Raw genomic sequence first — 15,349 nt, forward strand, 5'->3', positions numbered from 1 at the left:
CTAGATTACACTACACCTAGATTACACTACACCTAGATTACACACACACCGAGATTACACTACACCTAGATTACACTACACCTAGATTACACTACACTAGATTACACACACACCTAGATTACACACACACCTAGATTACACTACACCTAGATTACACTACACCTAGATTACACTACACCTAGATTACACTACACCTAGATTACACTACACCTAAATTACACTACACCTAGATTACACACACACTACACCTAGATTACACTACACCTAGGTTACACTACACCTAGATTACACTACACCTAGATTACACTACACTAGATTACACACACCTAGATTACACACACACCTAGATTACACTACACCTAGATTACACACACACTACACCTAGATTACACACACACTACACCTAGATTACACTACACCTAGATTACACTACACCTAGATTACACTACACCTAGATTACACTACACCTAGATTACACTACACCTAGATTACACTACACCTAGATTACACTACACCTAGATTACACTACACCTAGATTACACTACACCTAGATTACACTACACCTAGATTACACTACACCTAGATTACACTACACCTAGATTACACTACACCTAGATTACACGCACTACACCTAGATTACACGCACACCTAGATTACACACACACTACACCTAGATTACACACACACTACACCTAGATTACACGCACACTACACCAAGATTACACACACTACACCTAGATTACACTACACCTAGATTACACGCACTACACCTAGATTACACGCACACCTAGATTACACGCACTACACCTAGATTACACTACACCTAGATTACACTACACCTAGATTACACGCGCTACACCTAGATTACACGCACACCTAGATTACACACATACTACACCTAGATTACACGCACTACACCTAGATTACACGCACACCTAGATTACACTACACCTAGATTACACTACACCTAGATTACACTACACCTAGATTACACTACACCTAGATTACACTACACCTAGATTACACTACACCTAGATTACACACGCACTACACCTAGATTACACGCACACACACACACCCCTAGCTTACACACGCACTACACCTAGATTACACGCACACCTAGATTACACGCACACTACACCTAGATTACACGCACACTACACCTAGATTACATACATACTACACCTAGATTACACGCACACTACACCTAGATTACATACATACTACACCTAGATTACACGCGCACTACACCTAGATTACACGCACACTACACCTATATTACACACACTACACCAAGATTACATACACACTACACCTAGATTACACGCACACTACACCTAGATTACACGCACACCTAGCTTACACACACACTACACCTAGATTACACACACACTACACCTAGATTACACACACACTACACCTAGATTACACACACACTACACCTAGATTACACACACACTACACCTAGATTACACGCACACTACACCAAGATTACACACACTACACCTAGATTACATGCACACCTAGATTATAGACACGCACACCTAGCTTACACACACACTACACCTATCTTACACACACACTACACCTAGCTTACACACGCACTACACCTAGATTAAACACGCACTACACCTAGATTACACGCGCACTACACCTAGCTTCCACACACACACCCCTAGCTTCCACACACACACACACACACACCTAGCTTCCACACACACACACACACCCCTAGCTTCCACACACACACCTAGCTTCCACACACACCTAGATTACACACACACACCTAGCTTCCACACACACCTAGATTACACACACTACACCTAACTTACACACACACTACACCTAGCTTACACACACACACCCCTAGCTTCCACACACACACACACCCCTAGCTTCCACACACACACACACACCCCTAGCTTCCACACACACCTAGCTTACACACACACCTAGATTACACACACACCTAGCTTACACACACACCTAGATTACACACTACACCTAGCTTACACACACTACACCTACCTTACATACTACACCTAGATTATACACACACACACCCATAGCTTGCACACACACTACACCTAGATAACACACACACCTAGATTACACACACACACCTCTAGCTTACAAATGCGCTACACCTAGATTACACACTACACCTAGCTTACACACACACCCCTATCTTATACACACACTACACCTAGCTTACACATGCACTACACCTAGCTTACACACTACACCTAGCTTACACGCACACCTAGATTACACACACACACACTACACCTAGCTTACACACACACTACACATAGCTTACACACACACCTAGCTTACACACACCTAGCTTACACACACACCTAGCTTACACACACACCTAGATTACACACACACCTAGATTACACACACACCTAGATTACACACACACCTAGATTACACACACACCTAGATTACACACACACACACACTACACCTAGCTTACACACACACTACACATAGCTTACACACACACCTAGCTTACACACACTCCTAGATTACACACACACACCCCTAGCTTACATACACACACACACCCCTAGATTACACACGCACTACACCTAGATTACACACACACTACACCTAGCTTACACGCACTACATCTAGATTACACACGCACTACACCTAGATTACACACACTACACCTAGATTACACACACACACCCCTAGTTTACATACACACTACACCTAGCTTACACACACACACCTAGCTTACACACCTAGCTTACACACGCACTACACCTAGATTATACACACACACCCCTAGATTACACACACACCTAGATTACACACACACTACACCTAGCTTACACGCACACTTCACCTAGATTATACACACACACACCCCTAGCTTACACACACACCTAGCTTACACACACACCTAGCTTACACACACACTACACCTAGATTACACACACACTACACCTAGATTACACACACACACTACACCTAGCTTACACATGCACTACTCCTAGATTACACACACCTAGATTACACACATACTACACCTAGCTTACACACACACACCCATAGCTTACACATACACCACACCTAGATTACACACACTACACCTAGATTACACACACACTACACCTAGTTTACACACTCACTACACCTAGATTACACACACACTACACCTAGCTTACACACACACACCTAGATTACACACACACCTAGATTACACACACACACCTAGATTACACACACACACACCTAGATTACACACACACACACTACACCTAGCTTACACAGATGCACACCTAGATTACACACACACCTAGATTACACACACACTACACCTAGATTACACACACACTACACCTAGCTTACACACACTACACCTAGCTTACACACACACACACACCTAGATTACACACACACACACCTAGATTACACACACACACACCTAGATTACACACACACCTAGATTACACACACACCTAGATTACACACACACACCTAGATTACACACACACACCTAGATTACACACACACCTAGATTACACACACACCTAGATTACACACACACCTAGATTACACACACACACCTAGATTACACGCACACACACCTAGCTTACACACACACTACACCTAGCTTACACACATACACACACACACTACACCTAGCTTACACACACACACACCTAGCTTACACACACACCTATCCCCAACGTCACACGTTTAAACTATTTGCTGCTGCTGCTGTGAATGTCCACGCGGCGATGACGATGATGTCGGCGAAGCCCCCCCCCCCCAACGCTGCTGAGCGAACGCTTGTGGCCCCCGGTCGCTTCTCGAAGGGAACACACACACACAAAAAAAAATGGTTCATAGTTTAAATAAACAGTGCTAGTTTAAATCCGGTGCTTACAGGCTCTGCCGACAAGTCTGAACCGGTATCTCGCCGCCTGTATCCCCCCTACGAGCCGACGGCTCGGACCGGGGTGTGGTGGTGGTGGGGGGAGGGGGGGGGGGGCTGTGGGTGAACAGAGCAGCCGTGTGTGGACCGGCAGGTGACTTTGTGCGCTTCTCTCCTGCTATCCGGCAGCCGTTGTCGCCCCGGAACGGCGCCGTGCAGCGCGCAAGTTGCCGATTGCGCGTTTTGGTTGTTGTTGTTGTGGTTGTTGTTGTGGTTGTGGTTGTTGTTGTTGTGGTTGTGGTGGTGGTTGTTGTTGTGGTTGTTGTTGTTGTTGTGGTTGTTGTTGTGGTTGTTGTTGTTGTGGTTGTTGTTGTTGTGGTTGTTGTTGTGGTTGTTGTTGTTAGTTGCCTGCGGGTGGCGACCGCCACACGCCCTTCGTGAGTTCGGCGTGTCCTGCCGTGTCCGTGACGTGCCGTGCCGTAACGTGCCGTGCCGTGCCGTGCCGTGCCGTGCCGACGCCCGTTGCAGAGCGACACGCGTTCCTTCTTCCGGCGATTTCTCGATTCTTTGGCAATGGATGAAATAAATAAACTGACTCCGCAGGCGGGGGTGGGTGGTGGTGAGTCAGGGGAGCCGGTGGGGGTTTATGGGGCCGGCGTTGTCTATCCACGTAACGCGACGGTGCCGTCTATTTGTCGATTTATTTCCCTTCTGACTTTGTCAATTTTGTACTCGGCGTCGGTTTTATCGCCTCGCGCTTTCCGCTCTGCCGTCACGGTTTCAAGGGCATCGCTCTCTCTCAAGGGCTTCCTCCGACCTGCGGTTCGCCCGGCGTGAAACCCTTCGCCACGGGACCTTCTGAACATTTCGGTCGCTAGGAGATCGTTAACTACCTCGCCCTGGTACGCAGGGGGTCGTGGGTTCGCTTCCCGACCCCGACGACTGCTGCTGTGTATTTGGAGTTTGCTGTGTCTCTCTCTCTCTCATCATCATCATCATCACCGTGGCTAGGAGATGTTAACTACCTCGCCCTGGTACGCAGGAGGTCGTGGGTTCGATCCCGACCCTGACGACTGCTGTGTATTTGGCGTTTGCTGTGTGTCTCTCTCTCATCATCATCATCATCACGGTGGCTAGGATATGTTAACTACCTCGCCTGGTACCCAGGAGGTCGTGGGTTAAATGTTGACCCTGACACCTGCTGTTTATTTGGAGTTTGCGGTGTCTCTCTCTTCATCATCATCATCACAATGGCTGGGATATGTTAACTACCTCGTTCTGCTATACAGGAGGTCGTGGGTTCATTCCCGACGCTGACACCTGCTGTATATTTGGAGTTTGCAGTGTCTCATCATCATCATCATCACAATGGCTAGGAGATGTTAACTACCTCGCCCTGGTACGCAGGGGGTCGTGGGTTCGCTTCCCGACCCTGACGACTGCTGCTGTGTATTTGGAGTTTGCTGTGTGTCTCTCTTTCATCATCATCATCATCACCGTGGCTAGGAGATGTTAACTACCTCGCCTGGTACGCAGGAGGTCGTGGGTTAAATCTTGACCCTGACACCTGCTGTTTATTTGGAGTTTGCGGTGTCTCTCTTCATCATCATCATCACAATGGCTAGGAGATGTTAACTACCTCGCCTGGTACGCAGGAGGTCGTGGGTTAAATCTTGACCCTGACACCTGCTGTTTATTTGGAGTTTGCGGTGTCTCTCTTGATCATCATCATCACAATGGCTGGGAGATGTTAACTACCTCGCCCTGCTATACAGGAGGTCGTGGGTTCATTCCCAACGCTGGTATCTGCTGTATATTTGGAGTTTGCAGTGTCTCATCATCATCATCATCACAATGGCTAGGAGATGTTAACTACCTCGCCTGGTATGCAGGAGGTCGTGGGTTCATTCCCGACGCTGACATCTGCTGCTGTATATTTGGAGTTTGCGGTGTCTCTCTCTCCCCTCGTGGTCTCACATGGTTTTTCCCCGGTTCTCCGGTTTCCCCTCCCCCCCCCCCCCTCTCCACATTTTAGAAAAATGGACATCTCCATGCTCCTGAAAAATTGTGGGCAAGACCAAGAGTGTTTTTTGTTGGCCGTAAGGGAGAGACCTCTTTGCCCCCACCATAGGAATGTGGAATTAACATCATCATTATCATCATCACGGTGGCTAGGAGATGTTAACTACCTCGCCTGGGTACGCAGGAGGTCCGTGGGTTCGATCCCGACCCCTGACGCCCGCCGCTGCTGCTGTATATTTGGAGTTGGCACGTCCGTCTCCCCGTGATCGTGCGACTCCAACCCGCACGTCTGTTTTTGGTTGCGGTTGTCGTGGGTACCTGCAGGCACCGTGCGGTTCATTGATTACGAGTACGCAAGCTACAACTACCAGGCCTACGACATCGGAAACCACTTCAACGAGTTTGCAGGTGAGAAGGAGGTCGATTCGTCACGCGGTGTGAGCTAAACTTAAACTTTTTTTAAATTTTACCGGTGGGGGGGGGGGGGTTGGGGCGGGGGGTGGGTGGGTAAGACCCACCGCCACCACCCGACACTGCCAATTAGCAAGGTTTGTGTCGCGCGAACAGAACGCTCGCCCGTACGTCGCGAACGATGGCTGCTCGCTCAACGAAGTCGTGGCTTTGTCGTCGTCACCGCGTGGGGAAAAAATGTGGAGCAGCAGGAACAGCAGGAGCAGCAGCAGGAGCAGGAGCAGCAGGAGCAGCAGGAGCAGCAGCAGGAGCAGGAGCAGCAGCAGCAGCAGGAGCAGCAGCAGCAGCAGCCCAACACAGACAATCCCGGGTCGTGAACTGACCCGACCTTACGGAAATCCGACGTTCCGGAAATTCTCCCTTTTTTAAATCGCATTAAATGTTTGCCTTCGTAGTTAGGCGAGCACAAAGTAGTGCGGCGCGGTGAGGCTCGCGGATGAATACCGCGTAGCGAGGAGGCGTGGGGGGGGGCGGCGGGGGGGCGGGGGGGCGGGGGGGGCAGAGCCTCCGTACGCCGCGCGAGGATTACGGTCAACGGAATTTACCTTTTTGATTTTGGCGAAAAATTTGTTCGGTTTTCCGACACACGGAAAATTCGGGTTACGGATCGTTCGCGGGAACCTCTAACCCCCCCCCCCCCCCCCGCCCCCCCAATACCGTAACCCGGGGGGTGCCAATACTCTTTAACGGGGAGCGAGCGAGGGAGAGGGAGCGAGGGAGAGAGAGAGAGAGAGGGTTCTCACTCGGAAAATGCGTGCCGTTGCTACGCTCGTTTCTGAACACCGGTGCGATTAGAGTGCGCGGAGCGATGCGGTTAACACGGCGGCGTTACACCCTCGGTTATCCGCAATGGGGGGGTTTCTTTGTTGACGTTGGGTTGGATGGCTTAAGTCTCAACGTGCCGTTAAACCCGCCCCCGCAGCCGCCGCCACACGTCGACACGGCCAATTAGAAAGGTTTGTCACGTAAACAAAACGTGCCGATGCGTTACTAGTACAGCACCGCCGGTTGTGTGTTGGAGAGTGAAGCGCACAACACTCGGCAAGCTCGCCCACTCGCTTACTCTTCACACTCGCCACACTGGAGGTCACGGCACTGTCGTGCTCGCTCACTCACACGTTCACCAACTCGCTCACCCACTCACCAACTCGCTCACCCGCTCACTTGCCCACTCACCAACTCGCTCACCCGCTCACTCACACATTCACCCACTCGCTCACCCGCTCACTCACCCACTCACCAACTCGCTCACCCGCTCACTCACACATTCACCCACTCGCTCACCCGCTCACTCACCCACTCACCAACTCGCTCACCCACTCACTCACTCACCAACTTAACAACTCGCCACACTGCAGGCCACAGCACTGCTTGCTCGCTCACCAACTCACTCGCTCACCAACTCACTCGCTCACCCACTCACTCGCTCACCAACTCACCACACTGCAGGTCACAGTACTGCTTGCTCGCTCACCCACTCACTCGCTCACCCACTCACTCGCTCACCCACTCACTCGCTCACCCACTCACTCGCTCACCAACTCACCACACTGCAGGTCACAGCACTTCATGCTCGCCTCCTCACCAACTCGCTCGCCCACTCACCAACTCGCTCACCCACTCAGCAACTCGCTCACCCACTCAGCAACTCGCTCACCCACTCACCAACTCGCTCGCCCACCCCGCTCACCGCACTGCAGTTCACAGCACTTGTCTTCCTGCTTCTTCCCTCGCCCCGCTCCGCTTTGTGATCCATCTCCCGTCGCCTCTTCCTGAAGCTCTCTCTCCGTAATCCCCTTTTGCCCGATTTTAATTCAACAGTCGCGTCCAGCTAGAACCGGCCGGGACGGATGACGATGCTTTTCTTTTTTTGCACCTTTTGATGTTTTGGTGAAGTTCTTCGAAGGACGCAGTGGATTTGTTACACGGCGCGGGGGGGGGGGGGCGGGGGCGGGGGCGTGGGGGGGGGGCGAGGTCGACTCTGCTTCAAATGAGCGCCTGGTGCGGTGTGGAGTGAACGGTCGCCACTGGGGGGAGAAACGAAAGTGGCCGGGCGGGCGAGGGTACCGGCCAGCCAGAGACCCACATTGGTGTGCCGTTCCGGCCTCGCGCAGGCGCTCTCCTTGAACACCGCTCGCCCCAACAGTCTGTTAAGGCGAGACCGGGGGTATCTTCGTCTTCGTGCGAGGAGTGGTGGGGCAGCGGTTGGCGCGCGGCGATACAAAAACCCCCTTGCGAAACCCCCCCCGGGTTCGACTCGCGCTCACGGCCACCGACACCGGCGGCGATTATCCGAACCGCTCCCGGGCCCTCCCCTAGGTCGACTCGGGCCTCGAATGAGTACCCGGTGCAGAGTGTGGCGCAGTACCCGTCGCTCACTGGGGGAGACACGGGCCTCCCGGGCACGCTTGCCGGCCACCCCCCCCCCCCCCCCCCCGCACACCTCCCTTTTGGCGTGCCGTTCCGGCCTTCGCCGGTGCCGCTCGCCAACGGCACTTGGCCCCAACGGCCTGTCGCGGTCGGTACGGGGGGAGCGTGTGGCACGGGACGCTGTCGGCGTGCGCGACATCTACGTGTGTAGCAGTGCTGAACTTCTCTCGCCCAGGCCGTGCTAATCCTTAGCGATGGGTGTATCGACGTGTGTGTGTGTGTGTGTGCGTGTGTGTGTGTGTGCGTTGTTCCCAGGGGTGAGCGACGTCGACTACAGCCTGTACCCCGACAAGGAGCTGCAGTTCCGCTGGCTGAGGGCCTACCTGGAGGCCTACAAGGAGTTCACCAAGAACCCCGGCCGCTCCGTGGCCGACGCGGACGTCCAGAGGCTCTACGTCCACGTCAGCAAGTTCTCCCTGGCGAGTGGCGGTGACCCCCCCCCCCCCTCTCCCCCCCCCCCCCCCTCTCCTCCCCACCCCACGCCCCCCACGCTGCTCATTCGTTCCGTAGGTCCGGCCGCGGTTGACAGCGGTCGGGACGTACGCCGTCGGCTTCCGGTTCTCTCCCCGATGTGGCGTGGTCACACACGTACCTGACACACACACGCGGGTACACCCGGTGGGCGTGGTCACACACGTACCTGACACACACACACGGACACACCCGGTGGGCGTGGTCACACACGTACCTGACACACACACACGTGGGTACACCCGGTGGGCGTGGTCACACACGTACCTGACACACACACACGTGGGTACACCCGGTGGGCGTGGTCACACACACACGGGTACACCCGGTGGGCGTGGTCACACACGTACCTGACACACACACACGTGGGTACACCCGGTGGGCGTGGTGACACACGTACCTGACACACACACACGCGGGTACACCCGGTGGGCGTGACAACACACGTACCTGACACACACACACGGGTACACCCGGTGGGCGTGGTCACACACGTACCTGACACACACACACGCGGGTACACCCGGTGGGCGTGGTCACACACGTACCTGACACACACGCGGGTACACCCGGTGGGCGTGGTCACACACGTACCTGACACACACACACGTGGGTACACCCGGTGGGCGTGACAACACACGTACCTGACACACACACACGCGGGTACACCCGGTGGGCGTGGTCACACACGTACCTGACACACACACACGCGGGTACACCCGGTGGGCGTGGTCACACACGTACCTGACACACACACACGCGGGTACACCCGGTGGGCGTGACAACACACGTACCTGACACACACACACGCGGGTACACCCGGTGGGCGTGGTCACACACGTACCTGACACACACACGGACACACCCGGTGGGCGTGGCAACACACAACCAGACACACACGCGGGTACACCCGGTGGGCGTGGTCACACACGCACCTGACACACACACACGCGGGTACACCCGGTGGGCGTGACAACACACGTACCTGACACACACACACGCGGGTACACCGGTGGGCGTGGTCACACACGTACCTGACACACACACACGCGGGTACACCCGGTGGGCGTGGTCACACACGTACCTGACACACACACACGCGGGTACACCCGGTGGGCGTGACAACACACGTACCTGACACACACACACGCGGGTACACCCGGTGGGCGTGACAACACACGTACCTGACACACACACACGCGGGTACACCCGGTGGGCGTGGTCACACACGTACCTGACACACACACACGCGGGTACACCCGGTGGGCGTGGTCACACACGTACCTGACACACACACACGCGGGTACACCCGGTGGGCGTGACAACACACGTACCTGACACACACACACGCGGGTACACCCGGTGGGCGTGGTCACACACGTACCTGACACACACACGGACACACCCGGTGGGCGTGGCAACACACAACCAGACACACACGCGGGTACACCGGTGGGCGTGGTCACACACGCACCTGACACACACACACGCGGGTACACCCGGTGGGCGTGACAACACACGTACCTGACACACACACACGCGGGTACACCCGGTGGGCGTGGTCACACACGTACCTGACACACACACACGCGGGTACACCCGGTGGGCGTGGTCACACACGTACCTGACACACACACACGCGGGTACACCCGGTGGGCGTGACAACACACGTACCTGACACACACACACGCGGGTACACCCGGTGGGCGTGACAACACACGTACCTGACACACACACACGCGGGTACACCCGGTGGGCGTGGTCACACACGTACCTGACACACACACACGCGGGTACACCCGGTGGGCGTGGTCACACACGTACCTGACACACACACACGCGGGTACACCCGGTGGGCGTGACAACACACGTACCTGACACACACACACGCGGGTACACCCGGTGGGCGTGACAACACACGTACCTGACACACACACACGTGGGTACACCCGGTGGGCGTGACAACACACGTACCTGACACACACACACGTGGGTACACCCGGTGGGCGTGGTCACACACGTACCTGACACACACACACGCGGGTACACCCGGTGGGCGTGACAACACACGTACCTGACACACACACACGCGGGTACACCCGTGGGCGTGGTCACACACGTACCTGACACACACGGACACACCCGGTGGACGTGGTCACACACGTACCTGACACACACACACGCGGGTACACCCCCCACGCCTCCGATCCCGTCCTCTCCACACCGAGCGTGACGCTGAAACTTTGCGCGGTACAAATCCCAAACCGACAGCGTTATTAGATGGGGGGTGGGGGTGGTGGTGGTCTTTTAACCTCACGGGGAGGCGGGGTGGAATGTCCTACTATGGATAGTTTTTCCCCCCCCCCTCCTCGCCATAGGAATGAGGAATTTCCACGACCGACCCTGACCGCTCGACCCCGCGGGTCTCCGTTTGTCTCCTTGCAGGTGTCGCACTACTTCTGGGGCCTGTGGTCCTTGATCCAAGCAAAGTATTCCACCATCGACTTCGACTTCCTGGGGTGAGCTTCCAACTTGGCGCCCGCGACAGTTTGTCTTCAAGCGCCGACGCTCGTCTGTTCTGTCGGTGAAGAGAACCGGTGGTGTGTGTGTGTGTGTGTCCACGTGGTGGTGTGTCTGTGTGTGTGTACCCACGTGGTCTGTCTGTGTGTGTGTACCCACGTGGTGTGTGTGTGTGTACCCACGTGGTGGTGTGTGTGTGTGTGTGTGTACCCACGTGGTGGTGTGTCTGTGTGTGTGCCCACGGGTGGTGGTGTGTGTGGTGTGTGTGTCCACGTGGTGTGTGTGTGTCCACGTGGTGGTGTGTGTGTGTGTACCCACGTGGTGGTGTGTGTGTGTGTACCCACGTGGTGGTGTGTGTGTGTGTACCCACGTGGTGGTGTGTGTGTGTGTACCCACGTGGTGGTGTGTGTGTGTGTACCCACGTGGTGGTGTGTGTGTGTGTACCCACGTGGTGGTGTGTGTGTGTGTGTGTACCCACGTGGTGGTGTGTGTGTGTGTGTGTACCCACGTGGTGTGTGTGTGTGTGTGTACCCACGTGGTGTGTGTGTGTGTGTGTACCCACGTGGTGATGGTGTGTGTGTACCCACGTGGTGATGGTGTGTGTGTACCCACGTGGTGGTGTGTGTGTGTGTGTACCCACGTGGTGTGTGTGTGTGTGTGTACCCACGTGGTGTGTGTGTGTGTGTGTACCCACGTGGTGTGTGTGTGTGTGTGTACCCACGTGGTGATGGTGTGTGTGTGTGTGTGTGTACCCACGTGGTGATGGTGTGTGTGTGTGTGTGTGTACCCACGTGGTGGTGTGTGTGTGTACCCACGTGGTGGTGTGTGTGTGTACCCACGTGGTGGTGTGTGTGTGTGTGTACCCACGTGGTGGTGTGTGTGTGTGTGTGTACCCACGTGGTGGTGTGTGTGTGTGTGTACCCGCGTGGTGGTGTGTGTGTGTGTGTACCCGCGTGGTGGTGTGTGTGTGTGTGTACCCGCGTGGTGGTGTGTGTGTGTGTGTACCCACGTGGTGGTGTGTGTGTGTGTGTACCCACGTGGTGGTGTGTGTGTGTGTCCGCCTGGTGGTGGTGTGTGTGTGTCCGCCTGGTGGTGGTGTGTGTGTGTGTGTGCCCACGTGGTGGTGTGTGTGTGCCCACGTGGTGTGTGTGTGTGTGTGCCCACGTGGTGGTGTGTGTGTGTGCCCACGTGGTGTGTGTGTGTGCCCGTGTGGTGGTGGTGTGTGTGTGTGCCCACGTGGTGGTGGTGGTAATGGACCTGCGTGGTGGTGGTGGTGGTGTGCCCACAGCTACGCCATCGTCCGCTTCACGCAGTACCGGGAGACGAAGCCTCACGTCATGGCTCTGGAGGCGCCGCTCTAGAAGATTGTCCCGCTGCTCTCCAAACCTCGTGACGCACGACAGCCACACACACGTACACGCTCACACACACGCTCGCACAGACACACGCACGCTAGCACAGACACACGCACGCTCACACAGACACACGCACGCTCACACAGACACACGCACGCTCGCACAGACACACGCACGCTCGCACAGACACATGCACGCTCACACAGACACACACACGCACGCTCACACACGCACGCTCGCACAGACACACGCACGCTCACACACACACACGCACGCTCACACACACACACGCACTCGCGCGCACACACACGCGAAAACCGACCTCGGCACAAAACGGCAATCGCTGGCCGCGAAAACACATTCCCAAATGGGTCAGGCCCCGTGGTTGCACACGGAGCAAGGTGAATTATTGTCGTTTTAAAGAACCGCGCATTCGCGCTTAATCATTACTCGCCCGCTCCTTGGCTTCTTCACACCCCGCCCCCCGCCCCAGCCCCCGCCCCAGCCCCAGCCCCCGCCCCAGCCCCCGCCCCAGCCCCAGCCCCCGCCCCAGCCCCTGCCCCCGCCCCAGCCCCAGCCCCCGCCCCCGCCCCCAGCCCTTTCACCGCTGCCCCGCGCCCAGCGGCAGGCCTCCGTGATCTCCGTCATCGGACCACAGGTCTGGCGCAGGCTCCTGCCGTTCGCCGGCCCGGCCGACGGTTCCCCGCGGCGTCGCGATGCGGCCCCCCCCCCCCCTCCCTCCTCTCTCAACCCGCCCCCTCCCTCCTCTCTCAACCCGCCCCCCCCCTCCCTCCTCTCTCAACCCGCCCCCCACTAACTCTCCCAACCCCCCGCCCCCCGAGCACTTTTCTGATTGAAGCGTAGCGTGGCGGAGGGAGTACGCCACTTTGGGGACCAGCAGTCGGCAACCAACGGTGCCATTGCGTTGGTGAGGGAGGTGGGGATGGGGGGCAGGAGAGATGCGTGGAGTTTGCGTTTCTTGAGACCAAACCGTGCCTCGGTAGCTCCCGCCCCCCCCCCCCCCGCCCCCCGCTGTGGCAATCTGAGCCTTGCTGTTGCCGTGTTGTTAGCCGGCGGTTGTGGTTTAGTCCGCCCCCCTTTTACTACACCACCCACCTCCCCCCCCCCCCCTTAACGAAACCAAATTTTTGCTCGTGGTCCCCCACACACACCCACCCCCCCCACCCCGTGAACTCCAGAGGTGGGGGGGGGGGGGGGGGGCGGTGGGGTGTAGTGACCCCGTGAGACGTTACACCCCCCTCCCCCAACCCCCATCGTCACAGCTCGCCAGCGCTGGGGTTTTCTTGGGGGGCGGAGACCAACTCCCACACCCTGGTGACTTAAGTCTCTTAGTGACTCCGTCTTAGTTACAACAATCCCCGCCCCCTCCCCGCTGCCAGCAGAGGGGGGGCGGGGGGGGGGGGGGCCCCCCTTTACCCCCTCGACACGCAAAAAAAAAAACCCAAATTTTCCCCGCCTTTGCTATATTTTTTTTTCCGTCTTTTTGTCCTCAAAAGTACTTTAAACGCCCTCGTTTTGAATGTCAGGGGCCACGGGCCTCGCGTGTGTGTGCGTGTGTGTGTGCGTGTGTGTGTGCGTGTGCGTGCGTCCGCGCGGCTAGATTTGTCGAAGCGAAATATAGGTCCTTGACGTCGCGAGCCGTTGGTAGATCCTCGTACACGCGACACCACCCCCACCCCCCACCCCGTGCCCCTTCCGTTGTTTTTCGTCTCTCGTGTTTCCCCCCCCACCATCCCCACCATCCCCCCCACCATCCCCACCATCCCCCCCACCATCCCCACCACCATCCCCACCATCCCCACCACCATCCCCACCATCCCCACCATCCCCCCCCACCATCCCCACCATCCCCACCATCCCACCATCCCCCCCACCATCCCCACCACCATCCCCACCATCCCCACCACCATCCCCCACCATCCCCACCATCCCCCCCACCATCCCCACCATCCCCCCACCATCCCCACCATCCCCCCACCATCCCCCCCACCATCCCCACCACCATCCCCCCACCATCCCCACCATCCCCCCCACCATCCCCCCACCATCCCCACCACCATCCCCACCATCCCCACCACCATCCCCACCATCCCCACCATCCCCCCACCATCCCCACCATCCCCACCATCCCCACCATCCCCCCCCACCACCATCCCCACCATCC

The 15,349-nt window shown here is 56.4% G+C and overlaps 1 protein-coding gene across 1 annotated transcript in view; it reads left to right on the forward strand.

Moving 5' to 3' along the window:
• Positions 1-13,683, forward strand: part of LOC116956503 (ethanolamine kinase 1-like) — a 69,485-nt gene extending 55,802 nt beyond the window's left edge. The window contains exons 6-9 of the mRNA XM_032978178.2: positions 6,242-6,325; positions 9,074-9,237; positions 11,735-11,808; positions 13,098-13,683. Coding sequence (XP_032834069.2) covers positions 6,242-6,325; positions 9,074-9,237; positions 11,735-11,808; positions 13,098-13,170 — 395 coding nt within the window. The 3' untranslated portion in view covers positions 13,171-13,683. The remainder of the gene's footprint in view (positions 1-6,241; positions 6,326-9,073; positions 9,238-11,734; positions 11,809-13,097) is intronic.
• The last annotated feature ends 1,666 nt before the right edge of the window (positions 13,684-15,349 follow it).

The sequence above is a fragment of the Petromyzon marinus genome, chromosome 65 (genome assembly GCF_048934315.1).
Source record: "Petromyzon marinus isolate PM22_M1 ecotype Great Lakes invasive population chromosome 65, UKy_Petmar_22M1.pri1.0, whole genome shotgun sequence".
Lineage (NCBI taxonomy): Eukaryota > Metazoa > Chordata > Hyperoartia > Petromyzontiformes > Petromyzontidae > Petromyzon > Petromyzon marinus.